This window comes from Rana temporaria, chromosome 12 (genome assembly GCF_905171775.1).
Source record: "Rana temporaria chromosome 12, aRanTem1.1, whole genome shotgun sequence".
In the NCBI taxonomy this organism is placed as follows: domain Eukaryota; kingdom Metazoa; phylum Chordata; class Amphibia; order Anura; family Ranidae; genus Rana; species Rana temporaria.
Window position 1 is genome coordinate 140,381,705 of NC_053500.1, and position 26,762 is coordinate 140,408,466.

Below are 26,762 nucleotides of genomic sequence, written 5' to 3' on the forward strand. Positions count from 1 at the left end.
ATCGGCGTATCAGGCTCATTTGCATAAACAAATGAGACCTGAACGTAAACGCCACCTAGCGGCCGGCGGCGAATTACATTTAAGATCTGACAGTGTAAGTGACTTACACATGTCGGATCTTCAGCGTATCTATGCGAAAATGATTCTAGGAATCACTCGGCACAGATATGCGGGTCAAAAAAGAGAGATACGACGGAGTTTCCTGAGATACTCCGTCGTAACTCTTCTGAGAATATGGCCCCATGTCTTTTATCTTACAACATATTTATCATGTCTTGATCTTGTTTAGGTTCCTTTTCTTGATCTTGGTTATCTATAGAGTCCTGATATTGCTCAGTTGGTGTTCTGATTTTGTTCAGTCTGGATCTCATTTTGCTGGATTCTGATCTTGCTCAGTTTAAAGTGTTTTATTTTTTATTTTATTTATTTTTTCGTTTTATTCGGTTACAGTGTCCTAATCTGGTTGGGTTCTCATGTCCGGATCTCATTCAGGATCCTGCTCAGTCGTATGTTCTCAGTCTTGCTCAGTTATCATCTCCTAATCTCAGTTATTGAGTCTTGTTCTCGGTTATTTATGGAGTCCTGATATTGCTCAGTTAGTCTTCTGATCTTGTTCCGTTAAAGTGTTTTCACCTCATTCAGTTATCATGTCCTCCTGATCGGCTCAGTTGTGTTCTCTCTCGCTCTCTCTCTCGGTCTCGCTCAGTTATCATCTCTTAGTTTTGTTCACTCGGCGTCTCAGATTCCAATTTTTTTTTCCAAACTGACTTTAGAGTGGAAGACGTAAGAAATTTGACAATGACATTAATCGCCGACTCCAACATCTTACAATCGAGAAGTGACCTGTATGTAGTAGATGGGTAGCGGCCGAGGATTATCCTTCTCCAGATTGTGGGAGGAGACGAGACATCTATAGCCAATTCCACATACATCACCGGGGTGAGCCCATTAAGGGCCCTAATGATGGAACATACGTGACCGAAGACGATCGAGATGTAACATATTATCGCGTTGTCTTGGAAAAAAACATCTTCTTTTGCCTGATCTTTGCTCATCCTTTGGAAAATGTGAAATCTGTACTCATTAAAGTAAAAGACGCGTGTCTGCAGATTGCACGTATCTGCTTAAAGCTCGACACAAGGCAATAAATAAGTAAATAAATAATTATATATACACACACGCTATGTGATGCTCACGTGCCTATTGTAGGTGCTTTTGGCTCTAGACACGGGTCAGCATAGATACCCCGACCGGTCTGCGGCTACTCAGCCCCATACACAACAAACTGCAACGTTTTGTGTGTTCACTTTTTCAGCAATTTGAGCTCCAGTAGCCCTTCTATAAAGTGGGACTACATGAGCCTTCCCTCCCCACCTCCACCAAAGAGCCTTCCCTCCCCACCTCCACCAAAGAGCCTTCCCTCCCCCACCTCCACCAAAGAGCCTTCCCTCCCCACCTCCATCAATGAGCCTTCCCTCCTCCACCTCCATCAATGAGCCTTTTTTCCCCACCTCCATCAATGAGCCTTCCCTCCCCACCTCCATCAATGAGCCTTCCCTCCCCACCTCCATCAATGAGCCTTCCCTCCCCACCTCCATCAATGAGCCTTCCCTCCCCACCTCCATCAATGAGCCTTCCCTCCCCACCTCCATCAATGAGCCTTCCCTCCCCACCTCCATCAATGAGCCTTCTTTCCCCACCTCCATCAATGAGCCTTCCCTCCCCACCTCCATCAATGAGCCTTCCCTCCCCACCTCCATCAATGAGCCTTCCCTTCCCCCACCGCCATCAATGAGTCTTTCCTCCCCACCTCCATAAATGAGCCTTTCCTCCCCACCTCCATCAATGAGCCTTCCCTCCCCACCTCCATCAATGAGCCTTCCCTCCCCACCTCCATCAATGAGCCTTCCCTCCCCACCTTCATCAATGAGCCTTCCCTCCCACCTCCATCAATGAGCCTTCCCTCTCCACCAATGAGCCTTCCCTCCCCACCTCCATCAATGAGCCTTCTCTCCCCACCTCCATCAATGAGCCTTCCCTCTCCACCAATGATCCTTCCCTCCCCCACCTCCACCAATGAGCCTTCCCTCCCCACCTCCATCAATGAACCTTCCCTCCCCACCTCCATCAATGAACCTTCCCTCCCTACCTCCATCAACGAGCCTTCCCTCCCCACCTCCATCAACGAGCCTTCCCTCCCCACCTCCATCAATGAGCCCTCCCTCCCTACCTTCATCAATGAGCCTTCCCTCCCCCACCTTCATCAATGAGCCTTCCCTCCCCCACCTTCATCAATGAGCCTTCCCTTCCCCACCTCCACCAATGAGCCTTCCCTCCCCACCTCCATCAACGTGCCTTCTTTCCCCACCTCCATCAATGATCCCCCCCCCCCCCCTCCATCAATAAGCCTTCCCTCCCCAACTCCATCAACGTGCCTTCTTTCCCCACCTCCATCAATGATCCTTCTTTCCCCACCCCATCAATAAACCTTCTCTCCCCACCTCAATCACTGAGCCTTCCTTACCCACCTCTGTCAGTTAGCCTTCCCTCCCCCCACCACCATCATTGACCCTCCCACCTCCCCCCAACCCCACCCCACCTCCTTGGCCCACTTTTGGTTGGTCGTGACCACTGCAGACTGGGAACATCCCACAAGAGCTGCAGTCTTGGAGTTGCTCTGACCCAGTCTCTTGCCATTACAATTTGGTTCTTGTCGAAGTCCCTCCAATCCTTACACTTTATACACATCAACTTCACGAACAACATGATCACTTGATGCCTTATATATCCCACCCACTTTCATATGCCATTGTAATGAGATCATCAATGTTATTCACTTCACCTGTCAGTGGTCAGAATGTCATGACTGGTTGGGATGGATATATATATATATACACACGGGTGATAGTGTGCACTGTGAAGGGATTGGTGCCAATCCATTGTAAAGGACTCATACTGTTTTTACTTTTGTTCTTTTTTTCAACTTTATTAAAATGTCACAGAGTGACATTTCATTCATCTTTATTCACCCCAGCAGGTTGCCATGCTGTCTATTGCATCTCATAATGCTGCACTGACACAAGTAGAACACGTTCCACTTCTTTTTTTTTTTATCAGCTTAGGTGCGATCTGAACTCATAGGACTCAAGCCAAATTAGCTTGTCTATGCAATATGACTGCATTGGATAAGGCTGCCCAGTGCAACCCAACCCATATGGTGTCCATAGACCCTCCTGCCTTGACATTAGTCCTTCATGCAATCCCTGCCAGGGAAAGGGCCAGTATTGGGGATAGCACAGTAACATGACCACAAAAAGACTCCCAAAAAATAATGTATTTAAACGGGAAATTCCTAGAAATAAACAGGGCTGGACCTAGCCTGTCTGATGTGGGGGTGCAGTAAAATAATATCAGGGGGGCAGAGGATGGGAGGTTAGTGGGGCAGTGTACAGGGCGTCAGCTGGGCAGAGGCTAGGGTTAGCAGTTTGTATGGCAGTGAGTCGAGAAGGGGGTCAGTGGGGCAAAGGATGGCAGGTCAGCAGGAGAATCTAAGGGAATCAATAAGGCAGTGTACAGGGGTCAGCAGGGAAAAGAATGGGAGGTCAGCAGGAAAGTGTAAGGGAATTAATAGGGCAGTGTACAGGGTGTCAGCGTGGCAGTTTTCAGGGGTTCAGCGGGGACAATGTACAGGGATTCAGCATTGCAGTGTACAGGGGGTCAGCATGGCAGTGTACAGGGGGTCAGCAAGGCAAAGAATGGGAGGTCAGCAGGGGAGTGTAAGGGAATCTATAGGACAGTGAACAGGGTGTCAGCATGCCAAAGGAAGGGAGGTTAGCAGGGGAGTGTAAGGGGGTCAGTAGGGCAAAGGGCAGGGGTCAGAAGGGCAGTGTACAGGGGTTAGCAGGGTGTAGGACAGGAGTCAGCAGGGTGTAGGACAGGAGTCAGCAGGGTGAAGGACAGGGATCAGCATGGCAGTGTACAGGGGTAGTGTAGAGGGGGTCAGCAGGACAAAGGATGGGAGGTCAGCAGGGGAGTATAAGGGAATCAATGGGGCAGTATACAGGGGGTTAGCAGGGCAGAGGATAGGATGTCAGTAGGGGAGTTTATGGGAATCGGTGGGGAAGTGTACAGGGGGTCAGCAGGGCAGTGTATAGTGGTTCAGCAGGGGAGAGAATGGAAGGTCAGCGGGGGAGTGTAAGGGAATCCATAGGGCAGTGTACAGGGTGTCGGCATGGCAAAGGATGGGAGGCCAGCAGGGAAGGGTAAGGGGGTCAGAAGGGTGAAGGACAGGGGTCAGCATGGTGGAGGGCAGGGGAGAGAACGGCAGTGTGCATGGGTTAGCAGCGTGGAGAACAAGGGTCAGCAGGGAAGGGTGCATGGGTTAGCAGGGTGTAGGACATGGGTCATAAGGATGGAGGACAGGGGTCAGTAGGGCAGTGTGCATGGGCTAGCAGGGTGTAGGACATGGGTCATAAGGATGGAGGACAGGGGTCAGCAGGGCAGTGTACAGGGGTCAGTAGGGCAGTGTGCATGGGTTAGCAGGGTGTAGGACATGGGTCATAAGGATGGAGGACGTGGGTCAGTAGGGCAGTGTGCATGGGTTAGCAGGGTGTAGGACATGGGTTCTAAGGATGGAGGATATGGGTCAGCAGGGCAGTGTACAGGGGTCAGTAGGGTAGTGTACAGGAGTCGGCAGAGCCAACAAGGGAAGGGGGGAAATGCAACTGAAAACTGGGGGGGCACAGCCCAACTCAGCACTCCCCAACCCCTAGATCCAACCATGGAAATAAACCTAATTCTATGTTAAATATCCCATTTGGTTTGTTGCTTATATGTCGATGTTCCATCTGCTTTGTACATTTTTCATAGAAATGCATAGCGGTTCCTTTTATGAGCACTTATTTTATTTTATACTTTACCATCAGTGTCCGGTTATTGTTTTCTCGCTGTATACTTATAAAGTCCTGTATCTCTGCTTGGAAGGTAGCCGGGTGAGTGATGGGAGTTCTTTCCTTACACAGAGCGGGATCCATGTAAAGCCACAACCGTCACAAAGGAGAAGGATGGCGGCCACTGTGCGCGTTTTGCGCGCTCTAATTTCACACGCATTATGTATCCGCTCTGGGCCCTTTGTGCTCCGCGTTTGATTGAATTTCATCCTTGGTTTTTTTTATCTCTTTTTTTTTTGAAGATTGTCCCTCCCTGTGATTGGTTCAGGTCCCCCTCCGGCTCTCCATCAAAGACCACAATACGAAAGGTGTAAGTGTTAATAAGACTTCTCGCTGAAATGGATCATCAAGAGGCGAGGAAAAAAAATAAAAAATAAAGGAACGGATAATATCCTTCCGAAGGGAAGAGACTGAAGAGCCATTCAATGAGCGGGGAGACTGTGCTGATTATTCTTGTGGATTTAAAGGAGAACACCGGGGAAAAGCCTAAGTCACCGGTCTGATTTCTGCTGCTGGAGGCGCTGCTGGGAATAGGAAATGTGCGTTTTTTTGGGCAGCCTGCTCTGGCTAGCCTTTACACACAATGCACTTGTGTCCGGCATTAAACCCTTCCTCTCAGCCTTACATTTTGTAAATTGCACCCCCCCCCCCCCAAAAAAAAATTAGAAAATCCCCTAAACCCAAATTCCTTCTGCAGGACATAAATTTTCCCATAAAAAAATTCACCCTCTCCAAGTAGAAATCGCCCTCCCAATACACTCTACACTACACTCTACACTACACTCTACACACTACACTCTACACTCTACACTCTACACTCTACACTCTACACTCTACACACTACACTCTACACTCTACACACTACACTCTACACTCTACACTCTACACACTACACTCTACACACTACACACTACACTCTACACTCTACACTCTACACTCTACACACTACACTCTACACTCTACACACTACACTCTACACTCTACACTCTACACTCTACACACTACACTCTACACTCTACACACTACACTCTACACTCTACACTCTACACTCTACACTACACTCTACACACTACACTCTACACTCTACACACTACACTCTACACTCTACACACTACACTCTACACTCTACACTCTACACACTACACTCTACACACTACACACTACACTCTACACTCTACACTCTACACTCTACACACTACACTCTACACACTACACTCTACACTCTACACTACACTCTACACTCTACACACTACACTCTACACTCTACACTCTACACACTACACTCTACACACTACACACTACACTCTACACTCTACACTCTACACTCTACACACTACACTCTACACTCTACACTCTACACTACACTCTACACTACACTCTACACTCTACACACTACACTCTACACTCTACACACTACACTCTACACTCTACACTACACTCTACACTCTACACACTACACTCTACACACTACACTCTACACTCTACACACTACACTCTACACACTACACTCTACACTCTACACACTACACTCTACACTCTACACTACACTCTACACTACACTCTACACACTACACTCTACACTCTACACTCTACACTCTACACTACACTCTACACTCTACACACTACACTCTACACTCTACACACTACACTCTACACACTACACTCTACACACTACACTCTACACTCTACACTCTACACTCTACACACTACACTCTACACTCTACACACTACACTCTACACTCTACACTACACTCTACACTCTACACTCTACACACTACACTCTACACACTACACACTACACTCTACACTCTACACTACACTCTACACACTACACTCTACACTCTACACACTACACTCTACACTCTACACACTACACTCTACACACTACACTCTACACTCTACACACTACACTCTACACTCTACACTACACTCTACACTACACTCTACACTCTACACTCTACACACTACACTCTACACTACACTCTACACACTACACTCTACACACTACACTCTACACACTACACTCTACACTCTACACTCTACACACTACACTCTACACACTACACTCTACACTCTACACACTACACTCTACACTCTACACTCTACACTACACTCTACACTACACTCTACACTCTACACACTACACTCTACACTCTACACACTACACTACACTCTACACACTACACTCTACACTACACTCTACACTACACTCTACACACTACACTCTACACACTACACTCTACACACTACACTCTACACACTACACTCTACACTCTACACACTACACTCTACACTCTACACTCTACACTACACTCTACTCTACACTCTACACACTACACTCTACACACTACACTCTACTCTACACTCTACTCTCTACTCTACACTCTACACACTACACTCTACTCTACACTACACTCTACTCTACACTCTACACTACACTCTACACTCTACTCACTACACTCTACACTCTACACTCTACATTCTACATTCCAAATCGCCCTCCCAGTACAAATCGTTGCCCCCCACCAATACACCCCATACTGCTCAAATCCTCCCACCACCTTCTAGCACAACCCCCCCCCCCCCTTCACCCTCCCCCTCCAACTATAAATCCTTTCCTTTGCAAATTTGAATCCCCTTCCTAGCATAAATCCCCCTCCCCCATTCCCCCCTCTGCACAATCTTGTACCGGCCCCGCTTCCAAGTATGGGGAAGCGTGTGGCCTCCTCCCTATGATGCAGTGCTTGTGCCTGAGCAGCCAATGGCAAAGCTGCATTTTGTGTAGTGGTTAGTTGATACCTAGAATGCAGAAAAGCCGCTCGTTGTCATGGAGAGGCTCAGAAACAATTGAAACAATGAAAAGGAAAAATTGTTACATAGTTTAAAAAAAAAACACACAAATCCATCTGGTTTAACCAATATATATACAAAAATAGGAGAAATAGAAAGAAAAATAGTAACAAGAAAAAAATCAGACATATCTCTACATATTAATGATGGTGTGATAGAATTCTTCCCTCTAAACTGAAAACAATGATTATTTGGCGGACGCGTTCCACGCGCTGCCCCCGCCCCTCCCCCGGCCCACAAATGGCAGGAGGACACCCGGGTTAATTATCAGGGAGAGAGTTGATCTCGTCAAGCCCGGGCACTTTGTTTTTATCTGCTTGTCACGGATACAGAGCCGGCAGTGCCTGTGTTATTGGCCTGAGGAGATACCGGGATTACCGGCTGCAACCATAAGCCTATTAAACATCCCTAATAAAGCGCAGGAGCCCAAAAGGGAGAGCGGCGTCGGGATAAAGCCAGATTAGCTGCTGTGGTTGCAGTTCAGCCGGGTGACCTATTTTCCTCCATCCGAGACTTTCCACCGCTGATGGGGAACAACTCAACTCTACACTACACTCTACAATCTACACAACACTCTACACTACACTCCACATTACACTCTACACACTACACTACACTCTACACTACACTCTACACACTACACTACACTCTACACACTACACTCTACACACTACACTACACTCTACACACTACACTCTACACTACACTCTACACACTACACTACACTACACTCTACACAACACTCTACACTACACTCCACATTACACTCTACACACTACACTACACTCTACACACTACACTACACTCTACACACTACACTCTACACTACACACTACACTCTACACTACACTCTACACACTACTCTACACTACACTTTACACTCTACACTACACACTACACTCTACACTACACTCTACACACTACTCTACACTCTACTCTACACACTACTCTACACTACACTCTACTCTACACTCTACACTCTACACACTACACTCTACTCTCTACACTCTACACACTACACTCTACACTACACTCTACACTACACTCTACACTCTACACTCTACACACTACACACTACTCTACACTCTACACACTACACACTACTCTACACTCTACACTCTACACACTACACTCTACACTCTACACTCTACACTACACTCTACACACTACACACTACACTCTACACTACACTCTACACACTACACTACACTCTACACTCTACACACTACACTTTACACTCTACACACTACTCTACACTCTACACACTACTCTACACTCTACACACTACACTCTACACTCTACACTCTACACACTACACTTTACACTCTACACTCTACACACTACTCTACACACTACACTCTACTCTACACACTACACTCTACACTACACTCTACACTACACTACACTCTACTCTACACACTACACTCTACACTACACTCTACACGCTACACTACCCTCTACACTACACTCTACACTCTACACTACACTCTACTCTACACTACACTACACTCTACACTCTTTTCATTAAATTCTGTGCCCTTTCTTCTCCAAACATACCTTTGCTCATTCCACCCAAAAAGTTATATTTTAACCTCATCGGTCCACAGAACTTGTTTCCAAAATGCATCAGGCTTGTCTATATGTTCATTTGCAAAGTTCAAACGCTGATTTTTGTGGTGAGGACGTAGAAGAGGTTTTCTTCTGATGACTCTTCCACGAAGACCATATTTGTACAAGTATCTCTTTATAGTGGAATAGTGTACCACAACTCCAGTGTCTGCCAGATCTTTCTGGAGGGATCGTGCCGTCAAACGTGGGGTTTGAATTGCTTTTCTCACAATCCTGCGAGCTGTTCTCTGATATTTTTCTTGGTCTTCCAGATCTTGCTTTAACTTCCGCTGTTCCTGATGACTGCCATTTCTTAGATACATTCCGAACAGAGGATATTGACATCTGAAAACGCTTTGCCATCTTCTTATAGCTTCTCCAGCTTTGTGAGCGACAACTATTTTCACTTTCAGTTTTCTAGACAACTGCTTAGAAGAACCCATGGTGCTGATTGTTGGGGGAGGGTCAGATGAGTCTGGGCATTTAAAACCTTTGAGATTGACATCACCTGGTCTTCCCAGACGATGATTGAGAACAATCCATGACACTGGCAGGTCTCAGCTTTGCAAAGGGGGCAGTGCATGCTAGAAATTCTGCAGGGTGCCCAAACTTTTGCAGACGCCATTTTTTTTGTTTTCTGTCATTTTTGAAAGTGTAAATGATGGAAATAAAATCTAACTTTTTTTGACATATTATAAGAATGTCTAATCTGTAATTTGATGGGTTTTGGAGGTTTTTCCATCTTTCCTTGGCTTCGTTATGCACATTAATACAAATTTTTACCTGGGGTGCCCAAACTTTCGATCCCCACTGTACTAATATACTGATACTAATATTCTAATTGTAAATATACTTATACTCATACCAGTACACTAATACCAATATAATATTACTGATACAAATACCAATATACTGATACCAATATACAGTATTGATACAAATATACTATTATCAATATACTAATACTGATATACTAATACCATACTGATACCAATATATCAATACTAATATACTGATACCAGAGCCGGCCCTATGATGAGAACAGGTGGTACCATGGGTACCAGGCAGCACTTTTAGGGGGGCAGCATACTGATGCCCGCCAGCCCGTTCCGCCAGCTCCGCTACCCAAATAAAATTGATGTCCTTTTTTTCCCACAAATAGAGCTTTCTTTTGGTGATATTTGATCACCTCTGCGGTTTTTATTTTTTGTGCTATAAATATATATATTTTTTAACTTTTTGCTATAATAAATATCCCCAAAATTTGGAAAAATAAAAAATTTTCTTCAGTTTAGGCCAATATGTATTCTTCTACATATTTTTGGTACCAAAAAACCCCACAATTAGCGTACATTAATTAGTTTGCGCAAAAGACATTGTGGCCTCCGGCAATTCACAGGTCCCTTTATACTCCTGGATACATGTATAGAGCCATGGCAGGTCCTTTTATACGCCTATATGCATGTACAGAGCCATGACAGGCCCTCTTTATACTCCTTTATACATGTATAGAGCCATCACAGGTCCCTTTATACTCCTGGATACATGTATAGAGCCATGGCAGGTCCTTTTATACGCCTATATGCATGTATAGAGCCATGACAGGCCCTCTTAATACATCTATAGAGCCATGACAGGCCCTTGTTATACTCCTTTATACATGTATAGATCCATGACAGGCCCTCTTTATACATGTATAGAGCTATGACAGGTCCTCTTTATACTCCTATACACATTTATAGAGCTATGGCAGGTCCTCTTTTTATTCCTTTACATGTAAAGAGTCTCGACAGGTCCTCTATATACATGTATAGAGCCATGACAGGTTCTCTTTATACATCTATAGAGCCATGACAGGCCCTCGTTATACTTCTTTATACATGTATAGAGCCATGTCAAGTACTCTATATAGTCCTATATACATTTATAGAGCCATGACAGGTCCTCTTGATATTCCTTTACATGTAAAGAGTAATGACAAGTCCTCTATATACATGTATAGAGCAATGACAGGTCCTCTTTATACTCCTTTATACATGTATAGAGCCATGACAGGTCCTCTTTATACTCCTTTATACATGTATAGAGCCATGACAGGTCCCCTTTATACTCCTTTATACATGTGTAGAGCCATGACAGGTCCCCTTTAGTTATCATGATATAAAATAATGAATGTGGGGGCCTTTTGGTTGGCGTGATTTTTTTTCTGGGGGGGGGGGGCAGCATTTTCATTCTTGGTCACAGGCAGCACAATGTCTTGGGCCGGCACTGACTGATACCAATATACGAATAGTCATATACTAATACACCAATACCAAAACAGTTTATACAAAAAGAGATCCAGAAGTGGGATCAGGAAGAAGGGGGACAGATATAAGGTATTGGGGTACAGGGTACAGTATCTGGGTATTTGGCACACAGGGAAAACACTGACGGCCCCGAGGGAAGCCAGTAGAGGGGTTATATATCTTCCCAGCAGCCACCTTCAGGTTGAGAATAATTACTGGATCTGGTGGCTACTGAGAGACATCTGCTGGTGGAGAGCAGAACTACACCCTTCAACTCTGTGAATGGCGGCGGCACCACCAGCGGGCGATCCAGGTCCCGACAAGAGGGTTGGAAACCGATCCCCCACTTTGCAGGCCTGTTGTCAGGATATCCTTGACAGACGATACTCGTGTTACTCTTGAACAAGATACATCCGGCTCCTAAGTGTATCTATTTGGATACAAAGTGACACATTAATATGAAGAGGCTCTCCTGGGTTAGCGGCCAATGAGAATCAAACATTGCGCCAATAGCACTTCATGTTGTAGCGCCTGCCATTCTGTGTGAATGTAAAGAATCGACTCCAAAAGGGATAATTAATGTGAAAATTTTAATAAAAACTTCTAAATTATCTTGACGCGTTTCGTCAGGATCCATAATGGAAAACCTTCACTTTTTGATTTCAGAGGCGCTTTAATGTAGCCGGCGTTAAGACGTGTATTCAAGTGCGCGGATCCTAAACTGTCAAAAAACCCAGCATGGCGGGGAGGTATACGTCAACACGGAGCGGTAAACGACAAGAAATGCGCAAAGCCGTTCACCTGAGATAACAGACTCCTGGCGCGTCTATGGCAGTTATGAGGAGCTCTTGATCTTCGGGTCTCATTGACGTCGCATCAAAGTGACACGGCGCCGAGATGTTCCTATTGACAAACCTTTGTGCGAAGACTCAACAAGGGCTTTGAAGGGGGGAGGGAACCCACAATTGATGATTTGGTTTCGGGTCAGTCCTGGAAGGTCGAAGGTCGCACCTGGAAATGGCTCCCCTCTGCTGCACCCGGGTGGTAAAAATTCTGGGGCCAGCTTGGGATACGTTAAGGCTTTTACTGCCACCGCCATAAGTATGGCAGTGTGCCAGAAGGAGGAGAAGAAGAGTTTCCTCAGTCTCCCCTCCCCCAGTGATCAGACTGTACATTGTAACTTTGTAGAAGGAGGAGGAGGAATTTCCTCAGTCTCCCCTCCCCCCCCGGTGATCAGACTGTCAGAGACGACACTAGGCTTTGTGAGGCCTTAGGACAAAACTTATACATGAGGCCCCACTCACGCCCATAATGGGAAAAAGTATAAACATTTTAGTGGAGTCCTTGCATGAGGAGATTGGTCCCCCACAGGCAAGTGCAGTGGCGGCTGGTGCTCAAAATTTTTTGGGGGGCGCAAACGGAAAAAAAATTGCAGCCTCACTGTGTCCATCAATTGCAGCCACTGTGCCATGCCATCAAACGCAGCCACTGTGCCATGCCATCAAATGCAGCCACTGTGCCATGCCATCAAATGCAGCCACTGTGCCATGCCATCAAATGCAGCCACTGTGCCATGCCATCAAACGCAGCCACTGTGCCATGCCATCAAACGCAGCCACTGTGCCATGCCATCAAATGCAGCCACTGTGCCATGCCATCAAATGCAGCCACTGTGCCATGCCATCAAATGCAGCCACTGTGCCATGCCATCAAACGCAGCCACTGTGCCATGCCATCAAATGCAGCCACTGTGCCATGCCATCAAATGCAGCCACTGTGCCATGCCATCAAATGCAGCCACTGTGCCATGCCATCAAATGCAGCCACTGTGCCATGCCATCAAATGCAGCCACTGTGCCATGCCATCAAACGCAGCCACTGTGCCATGCCATCAAATGCAGCCACTGTGCCATGCCATCAAATGCAGCCACTGTGCCATGCCATCAAATGCAGCCACTGTGCCATGCCATCAAATGCAGCCACTGTGCCATGCCATCAAACACAGCCACTGTGCCATGCCATTAAATGCAGCCACTGTGCCATGCCATCAAATGCAGCCACTGTGCCATGCCATCAAACGCAGCCACTGTGCTATCAATTTGCACCACTGTGCCATGCCATCAAATGCAGCCACTGTGCCATGCCATCAAATGCAGCCACTGTGCCATGCCATCAAACGCAGCCACTGTGCCATGCCATCAAACGCAGCCACTGTGCCATGCCATCAAATGCAGCCACTGTGCCATGCCATCAAATGCAGCCACTGTGCCATGCCATCAAACGCAGCCACTGTGCCATGCCATCAAATGCAGCCACTGTGCCATGCCATCAAATGCAGCCACTGTGCCATGCCATCAAATGCAGCCACTGTGCCATGCCATCAAATGCAGCCACTGTGCCATGCCATCAAACACAGCCACTGTGCCATGCCATCAAATGCAGCCACTGTGCCATGCCATCAAATGCAGCCACTGTGCCATGCCATCAAACGCAGCCACTGTGCCATCAATTCGCACCACTGTGCCATGCCATCAAATGCAGTCACTATGCAATGCCATCAAATGCAGCCACTGTGCCATGCCATCAAATGCAATCACTGTGCCATGCCATCAAACGCAGCCACTGTGCCATCAATTGTCACCACTGTGCCATGCCATCAAACGCAGCCACTATGCCTTTCAATTGTCGCCACTGTGCCCTTTAATTGTCGTCACTGTGCCCATTGATGTCACTGTGCCCTTTAATTGTCGCCACTGTGCCCAGTCATGCCGCTGTGCCGATTGTCACCACTGTGCCCATTGATGTCACTGTGCCCTTCGTCGCCGATGTGCCCTGTAAAATGCCCCCCGCCCGGCACTTACCTTTACTGGAGTTAGCCATCCACGTCCCTCGATGGCTTCAGCCAATCAGGTTACCGGTAGCCAGAACCGGTCAACCTGATTGTCTGAGACGCCTGTCAGTCTTATCCAAGGAACGCACCGCCGTACGTTCCCTGGATAAGCTTCCAGATACTGAGGGCTGTACTCGGAACAATTGATGGCACTTCCGTACAGCCAACCAGCTGCCGTTATTCAGGTGGCCGGCGCTCAAGGTCCAGCCATCTGAATAGACCAGCGGCAGCGGCGACAATAACATTGATTCATGCAATGCGGTGCGAGAGCCAGAGGGGGCGGCGCTCAAGGTCCAGCCATCTGAATAGACCAGCGGCAGCGGCGACAATAACATTGATTCATGCAATGCGGTGCGAGAGCCAGAGGGGGCGGCGCTCCAACGCCCTCTGTGGACGAACCGCCACTGGGCAAGTGCCATCACTCTTCCCGATGCTGGGCTCTCCCCTTCCTCCAACGAGCAAATTAGGCGGCCGCGAGGCCCCTGTGAGTGCAAGGCCTTAGGCGACCGCCTAATTAAAGACCTGCCTCTGCAGACATTGTAACTTTATAAATACCTGGGTTACAATTCCATGCACCCAACATTAAAATATGTATCTGATGACAGGTCCACTTTAAGGGATTTGTTTTATTAATCAGCGGGGTGACGTTCCTCGTTCCTCGCCTGTATTTCCCTTCATAGCAGAAGAATAGTAACTATGGAACGTAACGATGAGAACGATGAAGAAATGGTCTTCGATTGTTCCTCTAATTAGTATTTTGTTTCCTCGTTATTCTTAATTGTTCCTCGTGATGCGCCGGCGTTGTTTAGTTTTAATCGTCTCTTTGTGGGCGCCGCGGTCGCGTCGTGTTATTTTTATGTACAGTAACGCCGGGCAATTATCTGTAGAAACCCGCGGCACGGCTATTACCGCCTCCCCCTCGCTTCCTCCGGAGAGTCGCTTAAAGTCGAACGTTCCCGCCCCCCCCCGGAGTCACCCTTAGGCCTCGGCGATAAAAAAAAGTTTCCGGAGAAAATTAACTTCCCCGTCCCAAGGAGAGGGAGATTAAAGCGGCTTCTCCGCCCTCTCAGGATGCGGCTGACACCGTCTTCGCGGCTCGGCGGTGGCGGCGGCCTCCTGTGCGACGCAGCTGTGGAAAGATGACAAGTGAGACTTTTAAAGCGGGCAGCCCAGGCCGCTGGAACCGCTCAAACCTTCTGTCCTTGCCAATGAGAGGAGCCCCTCCCCCCCCCCTTCGCCGCCCAACAAAACAGATGGCACCTGATACAATTAGGGCGAGTGCCAGCAGCAGGCATTGTTCACGCAGCGGAGCGGTGTGGCGGGAAGACGCCGAAACCGTCATTTCAGAGACTTTTTTTTTGTTTTGCTGGAGACGGGAGAGCCCGGGGCGACGTTCGGAATATAACTTTGAAAAGACGCAAAAAAAAAAGCAGATTAGTGCCGTGTACAGGGGGGGGGGGCCTTTAAGAGTTAAAGGGGCGGCCTGCTTAAATTCGATGTCTGCCGGCGTCTTCTGGAGGGCTCTCGTGGTGAAATTCAATTTCCCGCACAAGAGGTTGCAGCTGTCGCCGTTATAAGAGGAGACTGGCTCGTGCCGCTGGAACCTCAGATTTATTGAGGTGATGGAGAGGGCAGCGGGAGACTTGGGGGCGGAGCTGGGAACCATCGCAACATTTGTTCTTTCATTGGGAAGAGGTTACAAAGCCGGGAGAAGATCACAACACCTTGGTCAGGGCTTCTCAACCAGGCCAGGGTTCCTCCAGAGGTTGCTAGGTGTTCTATCCCAATCTAGCTCTCATTTATGGGCTAGAGCAGGGGTCTTCAAACTATTGCCCGCCGGCTGTTCCGGGAACTACAATTCCCATCATGCCTAGTCATGTCTGTGAATGTCAGTGTGTTACAATGCCTCATGGGACGTGTAGTTCCGCAACAGCTGGAGGACCGTAGTTTGAAGATCCCTGGGCTAGAGTGATACACATTTAGAGTGGGGTTTCTCAACTAGGGTTCCAGGAAAAACTCTACATAGGTTGCTAGGGGTTCAATCTCAGATTTTTTGTTCCCCTTAATCATGGCTCATCAGGAGTCCCCATCAGAGTTCCCCCTTACATCAGGAGTCCTCAGTGTTCCCCCTTACATCATCTGTCCCCATCAGAGTTCCCCTTTACATCATCTGTCCTCAGTGTTCCCCCTTACATCATCTGTCCCCATCAGTGTTCCCCCTTACATCATCTGTCCCCATCAGTGACCCCCCTTACATCATCTGTCCCCTTCAGAGTTCCCCCTTACATCATCTGTCCCCATCAGAGTTCCCCCTTACATCATCTGTCCCCATCAGAGTTCCCCTTTACATCATCTGTCCTCAGCGTTTCCCCTTACATCAGGAGTCCTCAGTGTTCCCCCTTACATCATCTGTCCCCTTCAGAGTTCCCCTTTATATCATCTGTCCTGATCCGAGTTCCCCTTTACATCATCTGTCCTCAGCGTTCCCCCTTACATCAAGAGTCCTCAGTGTTCTCCCTTACATCATCTGTCCCCATCATCGTTCCCTCTTGCATCAGGAGTCCCCATCAGAGTTCCCCTTTACATAATCTGTCCTCAGCATTCCCCCTTACATCAGGAGTCCTCAGTGTTCCCCCTTACATCATCTGTCCCCTTCAGAGTTCCACCTTACATCGGGAGTCCTCATCGTTCCCCCCTTACATCAGGAGTCCTCAGTGTTCCTCCTTACATTTAAGAGTCCTCAGCGTTCCCCCTTACATCAGGAGTCCTCAGCAGAATGCCCTCCCACATCTACTGTCTTCTTCAATATGCCCCTGTACCTCTCAGGACCAGGAGGGCAGAAAGTGGGCAATGGGAATGTGAAGCCGGCTACAGGTATGGATGGAGGATGTTCCACTTTCCTGTAAATGCCGGGGGCAGGATACCCATGTGACATCGCTTGTAAGAATGTTGGCGGCCCTAACAACTGACCAATGCGAAAGAGAATGAGGGGAACCTGTGCCGGAGATTGGGGAACCTGTGCTGGAGATTGGGGAACCTGTGCTGGAGATTGGGGAACCTGTGCTGGAGATTGGGGAACCTGTGCCGGAGATTGGGGAACCTGTGCCGGAGATTGGGGAACCTGAGGAGGGCGCGGCGCTCCGCCGACAAGGGAATCCGATTCCCTTTATCAGCTAAAAAATAATATATTTTTTTTATATGCAACAAAAATAAATAAAACATTTATGTAACAAGGCGAATAATTGGTGAACTGCGGTAACCCCGGTGCCTGGCTGAACCTGTGGCGGAGATTGGGGAACCTGTGGCAGAGATTGGGGAACCTGTGCCGGAGATTGGGGAACCTGTGCCGGAGATTGGGGAACCTGTGCCGGAGATTGGGGAACCTGTGCCGGAGATTGGGGACTGGGTCATGGCCCACAGTCCTGGTAGAGGGGCATAACTCAAACCTGGGTGGGGCGCAGCCCACCTCAGCAGCCCCCTAGATCCAGGCCTGGTTTAGATGCACTGTAAGGGGTCTAAAGGTTCCCTCGTGGACCCCCCGTGCTCATCACTGCCCAATCAGCCAAATTAAATTCGAGTTTTCCTCGGTGCCGGACAGCCAGGCACCGGGGTTACCGCAGTTCACCAATTCTTCGCCTTGTTACATAATTTATTTATTTATTTTTGTTGCATATAAAAAAAAAATATTATTTTTTAGCTGATAAAGGGAATCGGATTCCCTTGTCGGCGGAGCGCCGCGCCCTCCTCACCCGGGGTAACCCCGTCCACGCTTATGTCTTTAAATTGGCAGCGAAGCCATTTTGTCTCCACGGATTCCACAATAAGCTTATCGTAAGCCTGGAGCAGGTGATAAGTATTTTCTGCTCACTGAATGGATTTTATTTGCTCTAATTAGAATTTTCAGGGTGATTTATGTAACCTAAATAATTATATCTGTCTCCCGTACCGCCGGATTTCCCCCCCCCCCCCCCCCCCAATACAGAGACTTATATAACACAGCCGTTCTGTGTCAGTCCAGCAAAGGGTTAATGAGCTGCCAGGGTGCATGGTGGGTATAAATAGACTTTAGAGGATTGCCCGGGTCTGATAGGAGGCAATCGTTTTGTGTGCTTCACCTTCGATGTGGTGAAAGGGCGGCCGGAATATTTTCAGTACATGGAAAATGTAACGTTCCTATTAACGCAATTAGCGCATGGAAGAAATGTTTGACACTTTGTATTCAGTTTCGAAGCTGAACTCTATGTACAGATAATGCGGCTCTGCGTTGTTAAATGTGACCTCTCTGTACAGCAGAGCTCGGAAGAGGGGAAGGCCGAAGCAGCACAAGGAGCCAATCAAGTCTTCTGCAAGTCAAGGAACGTGCTGATCGGAGAGACAGAGACAGAGGCGGCTCTCTAATTAGGCGGCCGCCTAAGGCCTCGCACTCACAGGGGCCTCGCGGCCGGCCTAATTTGCCTCTGCTCAATCACTGGACTGACCGACACGAGATGGGCTAATTATCACACCTCTTCTCCTTTCCTTGTACAGTCACAGGGAGGAACAAGGCCTGTGTTAATAAGGAACCTAGGTCTGCCAACCATACCCCCAAAAAGTAAAAAAATATTTTCCGTGTCTCAAAAGAAGAAAAAAAAAATGAAAAATATACCTACTAGATCAATGTTTCTCAACAACTGGGCTGTACCCTCCCTACTCCTGAGCCTCCATCCAGCTGAAGATCCCTTTTACCACACAGTGCCCCCCAGCCTTCCCTAGTGGCCCACAATGCGCCGTCAGCTTCTACAGTGCTTGCCAATCTCCCACAGTGCCCCCGAACCTGCTGTAGAACCTCCAGCCCTCCATAGTGCCCCCAACCTCCCAACAGTGTCCCACAGTTCCCCTTAACCTCCCACGGTGCCCCCGAACCTGCTGTAAAGCCTCCAGCCCTCCATAGTGCCCCCAACCTCCCAACAGTGTTCCACAGTCCCCCTCAACCTTCCGCAATGCCTCCAGACCTGCTGTAGAACCTCCAGCCCTCCATAGTGCCCCCTCAACCCTTCGCAGTGCTTCGCAGCCTCCCAAAGTGCACCCCAACGCAACATGCTGAACCTTTAGCCATCCATAGTGCCCCCAACCTCCAACAGTGTCCCACAGTGCCCCAACTCTTCCATTGTGCCTCCCAGCTTCTATGCTGTCAATTTACCTCCCGAGGTGCTCCCAACATCCTTCTTACAAGCGCCCAGCCCTCAGCAGTGCTACCTGGCTATCCACAAAGCCCTCAGCTTGCTTAAGAGCCCCCAGCCCTCTACAGTGTCCCCCAACCTTCTATAGTGGTCTACATAGCTCCCAGTGCTTCCCGACCTCCCACAGTGCCCCTGAACCTGCTGTAGAACCTCCAGGCCTCCATAGTGCCCCCAACTTGCCAACAGTGTTCCACGGTCCCCCTTAACCTCCCACAGTACCCCCAAACCTGTAGAACCTCCAGCCCCTCATAGTGCCCCCAACCTCACAATAGAATTCCACAGTCCCCCTCAACCTCCCACAGTGCCTCCAGACCTGCTGTAGAACCTCCAGCCCTCCATTGTGCCCACTTCAACCTTTCACACTGCTTTCCAGCCTCCCAAAGTGCCCCCTAACGCAACATACTGAAGAACCTTCAGCCATTCATAGTGCCCCCAACCTCCAACTGTTTCCCACAGTCCGCTAACCTCCCATTGTGACTCTCAACGTCTATACTGCCAATTTACCTCCCAAGGTGCCCCCAAGAGGCACCTTGGGCCCTCAGCCTTCACCATGCCCCCCCACAACCTCCCAGCCACCCAAAAAGCTTGCTGCAGAGCCCTTCACAGTGCCCCCAAACCATCCATAGTGGTCCTAAATGCTCCCAGGTCCCCTGAGAGCCCTCAGCTTCTACAAGTTTTTCCCAACCTCCCACAGTGCCCCGAACATGCTGTAGAACCTCCAGCCCTCTATAGTGCCCCCTCAACCTCCCAGTGCTTCCCAGCCTTCCAAAGTGCCCCCCAACACAACATTCTGAAGAACCTTCAGCCAACCATAGTGTCCCACAGTGCCCCCAAACACCCATTGTGCCTCTCCGCTTCCATACTGCCACTTTACCTCCCAAGGTCTGCCATCTTTTATAGAGACCTGGCTCAGCAGCAGACACACTGCATGTCTTTGCCAGGTCTACAGAACCTGGTAGGAACCCTGTGGGGTGTCTACATGTACCAGATCCCTGTTCATGCACAGACACACCACCCGTCTTTACCAGTTAGCATAGACCAGGTGGGCCACATCAGCCTTGTGTGGGCCAGTTGTATCTATAAGACTAGATACCTAGAGCATCCCACTCCCCCTTACATCAGATGTCAAGACTCCCCCACCCTCCCCTACATTACAGTACACCCCCAATTACCTGTCGGTAAATGCTGGGGGGGAGGAGCTGGTAAGCAGAAAGCACAGTCTGGAGGAGGACCAGAGGAGGGCTGGAGTAGGCTGCTGGAGTCTGCTGAATGCGGAGACCAGGGGAGGCGGAGATGAGGGGGTGCTGCACACCCATGACCAGGAGACCTGCATTGGGACCTACAGCATCAGCCTGGTCCAGGCTGGGATAAGAAGGATAAAAGGATTTGTAATGATAAAAAATGCAGATTTTTCAGAAAATTATACAATTGCGGTATATTGTGACATCACTCGTAAAGTTATTATAAGGTCTTCTGTGATTTTTTTTCTTTTTTATATATTTTTTTTAGCTGCCCTTTAAATGAAGCATCTCCTCTTCTATGATGATTCGGATTTTCATTGGTCGTTTCTTTCTTTTCAGGTACATGATCACTTCGCTGGACAGGACGCACGCCGGCCATTACCGCTGTATCGTGAGGAACCGGCTGGGCGCTTTGCTGCAGAGGCAGACCGAGGTCCAGGTGGCCTGTAAGTCCCCTATTTCTATCTCTTCATTGCAGTGCTGTGTGTAGTGAACAAACCACGAGGGTCCTCAGAAGAGAGAAGCGCTGCAATTCATGCCAGCGAGGGGCTCCACAATACAAATCACTGTTCCCAGGGCTTTTTTTCTGAGAAAATAGGTGCAGGAACCCCCCCCCCTTCTGAGTCACCCCTTGTCTCTGCCGCCTACCCACCTCTGAGCACCTTCCCCTGGTCCCACCCATTACCCACCTTCGAGCAACGTCTCTTGGTTCCACCCCCTACCCACCTTCAAGCACAGTCCCCTGGTTCCACCCCCTGCCCACCTCCGAGCACCATCCCCTGGTTCCACCCCCTACCCACCTCCGAGCACCTTCCCCTGGTCCCACCTCCAAGCACAGTCCCCTGGTCCCACCCCCTACCCACCTCCAAGCATAGTCCCCTGGTCCCACCCCCTACCCGCCTCCAAGCACAGTCCCCTGGTCCCACCCACAACCCACCTCCGAGCACCTTCCCCTGGTCCCACCCCTTCCCACCTCCAAGCACAGTCCCCTGGTCCCACCCCACCTCCAAGCACAGTCCCCTGGTCCCACCCCCTACGCATCTCCAAGCACAGTCCCCTGGTGCCACCCCCAACCCACCTCCAAGCACAGTCCCCTGGTCCCACCCCCTACGCACCTCCAAGCACAGTCCTATGGTTCCAACCCCTACCTACCTACGAGCATCGTCCCTGGTTCCACCCCCTACCCAACTCCAAGCACCGTTCCCCTGGTTCCACCCCCTACCCACCTCTAAGCACCGTCTCCTGGTTCCACCCCCTACCCACCGTCCTCTGGTTCCACCCTCTACCCACCTCTGAGCACCGTCCCCTGGCTCCGCCCCCTACACACCTCCGAGCACCGTCCCCTGGTTCCACCCCCTACCCACCTCTGAGCACCATCCTCTGGTTCCACCCCCTACCCACCTCTGAGCACTGTCCTCTGGTTCCACCCCCTACCCACCTCCAAACACCATCCCTTGGTTCCACCCCCTACCCACCGCTGAGCACCATCCTCTGGTTCCAATTTTAGAATTTTCAAATGTCGAAATTTTGAATTATCAAATTCAGAATTTCCGAGTTTCTGAGTTTTTCATTTGAATTTTCGGATTTTTATTATTCTTTTCGGAGTTTCAAAAATTTTTGAATTTTCTCACATTTCAAAATTTGGAATTTTAGAATTTTCGAATTTCGAATTTCTGAGTTTCCGATGTTTTTCATTTTAATTTGAATTTTCGGATTTTTATTCTTCTTTTTCGGACTTTCGAATTATCACATTGCCAACACCTGAAGACACCTATGACCATAAAATGGTGCGAAGGCGGCGTTCATTCCGATTGAAGTACTTGGGTTGGAAAAAAACCCTACCCAGGGATGCCGATGGGCCTATTCATGCCGAAGTTGCATTGAGGATGAAATGAGGTTAGGTTGGTGCAGATGGCGCCGGCTTTTGAATGCGTCGGGGGGGCAGATGGGTTAAAAGGAAGTCTAACTGAGTCAGCGGCAGACGGGGCGAACAGCGACTACTGAGAGCTTTTCTCTGCCAGCAGCCGCCCGCTCACAATGGAAGATATTCTGCGGATGTTCCAGGGGTGAAAGTTGAGGTCCTCGGCGGGAGATTGAATGCAGGAAATGAAAGAGAGGGCAGAGCCAGAGGTGAAGCGATCGCGGTTCGCTCGGGCCGCTGATGTGATTGTGACACTTGCTGTAACACACATGGACAGCGTAGTTGTAGAGAGGACAATGTGTCTCCTCTGAGATGGAAACGCCACAATAAATGAGAACAGAAAAGATACATTTCACCTATAATGGAATCTCCATTCTGTGTAGCCAGCCCTAGGTCCTTCTATCCATGTCCACCCCGAGACTCCCATTCTCTACCAGATACCACAGAGAACATCAGAGGCAGTGGCAGCTGGTGCTCAAAATTTTTGGGCGGGCGCAAACAAACTGAAAAAAAAAAATCATCAAATGCAGCCTCACTGTGCCCATCAAACGCAGCCATTGTGCCCATCAAACGCAGCCACTGTGCCCATCAATTGCAGCCACTGTGCCCATCAAACGCCTCCAGTTTTCCCCTTCAAACGCCGCCAGTCTGCCCCATAAATATCCGCCAGTTTTCCCCATCATCCGCCGCTAGTTTTCCCCATCAAACTCCGCCAGTTTTCCCATCAATATCCGCCAGTTTGCCCCATCAAACGCCGCCAGTTTGCCCCATAAACGCCGCCAGTTTTCCCCATGAAAAGCCACCAGTTTGCCCCATCAAACGCCGCCAGTTTGCCCCATCAAACGCCGCCAGTTTGCCCCTTCAAACGCCGCCAGTTTGCCCCATTAAACGTCGCCAGTTTGCCCCTTCAAACGCCGCCAGTTTGCCCCATTAAACGCCGCCAGTTTGCCCCATTAAACGCCGCCCGTTTGCCCCATCAAACTTCGCCCGTTTGCCCCATCAAACGCCGCCAGTTTGCCCCATCAAACGCCGCCAGTTTGCCCCATCAAACTCCTCCAGTTTGCCCCATCAAACGCCGCCAGTTTGCCCCATCAATATCCGCCAGTTTGCCCCATCAATATCCGCCAGTTTGCCCCATCAAACACCGCCAGTTTGCCCCATTAAACGCAGCCAGTTTGCCCCATTAAATGCAACCAGTCGCCCAAATCCCCCCTGCACAAATGCCTCCCCCCCAAAAACTCACCCCTCCTAGCACAAATCTTCCACCCCTTACATTTCCCCTCCGAGTACATATCCCCCTCCTCGCACAAACACCTCCCAATCATCCCCCAAACGAAAAAATAAATAAAAAATGTGTCCCCCAGGCACAAATCCCCACCCTTCTCTACCATATCGCCTCTTCTAGCATAACCCCCCCAAATCGACCCTCCTAGCACAATTCCTCTTCCCCCCCTTCCCAAAACAAATCATCTTTGAATCGCCACTCCTAGCTCCCCCCCAAATGTCCCCTCCTAGAGCAATTCTTATTACCCCCTGCTGCCCCCCAGATTCCTCCTCCCAACACAAATCCCCTCCCCTCTCAATCTCCTTGCAGTGCCCCCCACCTCCCATGATACCACGGTCCCCAGGGCAGGCGCACCTCCTGCAGCCAGCCCCCCCCCCCCCAGATTAGCCGGTGCTCGGATTCCCTCCATCCATTGTCCTAGAGATGCATGTTTTTCCAAAAAACCTTGGGGGGGGGGGGGCTTTTACTTTTGAACATTTCAAATGTTTGACAGGTTCACTTTAACCGTCTTCTTATCACTCCGGCTGAAGCGATAAACCGCCCGCAGGTAATACATATCCTTCATATTCCGCATCTGTCACCGGTCACCATAGGGGCCCATTTTATAAAATGCAGAACAACAGAAACCAATGGAAACCGTCTCCAGCTGTGAGCGTCATACTACAGGAATTTTCTAAATGAGAAAAAAAAACAAGAAAAAAAGGATTGGATGTGTGAACTTTGTTGTTTTCTGTGTTTTTTTAAGAAAATAAAAGAAATTATTCTATTTCTAATATTATAATATAATAATAATAATAATAATAATAATAATAATAATAATTATTATTAGTAGTAGTATTGTATTAATAATTATTATTAATAATACTATTTTATTATTATTAATAATAATAATAATAATAATAATAATAATAATAATAGTAGTAGAAACATTGTATTAATAATTATTATTATTATTTTATTAATAGATTATTGTATTAATAATTATTATTAATAATAATTATTAGTATTGTATTAATTATTTATATTTTTTTATTATTATTAATAATAATAACAAAAATAAAATTCTGACTTGAGAGCGATGTCTGTTCACTGAAGAGCATGGGCTCATTTTCTAAAGAGTAACTCCATTTTTGTTAGGAATAACCACCCCAGTGATCTCTGTATATTGTAGCGATTGTAACAAACTTTGTAGCAGATTCCTTCTGTGTGAACTTTGCTGTTTTCTGTTTCAGTTTGTTTTTTAGAAGAAAAAAAAAATAATAATTTTATTTCTAATATTATAATATATTAATTAGCAGTAGTATTGTATTAATAATTATAATTATTATTATTGTATTAATAATAATATTATTTTATTATTATTATTATTATTATTAATAATAATAATAATAGTAGAAGCATTGTATTAATTATAATTATTATTATTTTATTAATACATTATTATTGTATTAATAATTATTATTAATAACAATATTTGATTAATAAGTATTAGTATTGTATTTATTATTATTATTATTATTATTATCATTATTAATAATAATAATAATAATAATAATAATAATAATAATAACAAATACCAAAATTAAATACTGACCTGAGCGATGTCTGTTCACTTTGTTGTTTTCTGTTTTTTTTTTTTTTAGAAAATAAAATAAATTATTTTATTTCTAATATTAGAATATATTAATTAGTTGTAGTATTGTATTAATAATAATACTAATAATAATAATAATAATAATAATAATAATAATAGCAGAAGTATTGTATTAATAATTATTATTTTTATTAATAATAATAGTAGTAAATACCAAAATAAAATACTGACTTGAGCGATGTCTGTTCACTGAAGAGCATGGGCTCATTTTCTAAAAAGCAACAAAATTTTTGTTAGGAATAAACCCCCCCACCCCCTCCCCCTCAGGGTTATCTCTGTACATTGCAGGGATTGTAACAAACTTTGTAGCAGATTCCTTCCTTTTATTATTCTGAAGAAATAGCCGTTTGTTTCTCTGTATCCATGTGCCCAGTGAATGTGAGTGGGAGTGACTTTATCATTATCAATCAGCTGCTGCACCTGCAGAGCTCTGAGGAAGAGTGTCAGGGTCTGCACCCCTTTAGACGTGATTTCCCTTTTGGGAGTATCTCACCAAAAAAGTTTGTTGCAGGGGATGCCCAAAATGTGACTTGTATCTTGGTGCAGGCTTCTGGGGATATCAGTGAGCCAATCACATAAGCAGGAAATGGCATTTCTGGGGGACGCTCTGTATACCCATCCATGTGCAGAGCGCCTCCAGGTGGCCATATTGCATTTTTGGGCGGGCGCTCTGTATATCATATATGTACAGAGCGCCCCCAGGTGGCCATATTGCATTTTTGGGCAGGCGCTCTGTATACCATCTAAGTGCAGAGCGCCTCCAGGTGGCCATATTGCATTTTTGGGGGGGCGCTCTGTATACCATCTATGTACAGAGCGCCTCCAGGTGGCCACATTGCATTTTACAGAAGATGACA

General features: G+C 47.6%; 1 protein-coding gene across 2 annotated transcripts in view; it reads left to right on the forward strand.

Annotated features, from left to right (window-relative positions):
* The window catches only part of SDK2 (sidekick cell adhesion molecule 2), a 582,140-nt gene that overhangs the window by 375,175 nt on the left and 180,203 nt on the right, over positions 1-26,762 (forward strand). For both annotated transcript variants that reach the window (XM_040330991.1, XM_040330992.1), the window contains exon 3: positions 21,385-21,491. In XM_040330991.1, coding sequence (XP_040186925.1) covers positions 21,385-21,491 — 107 coding nt within the window. The remainder of the gene's footprint in view (positions 1-21,384; positions 21,492-26,762) is intronic.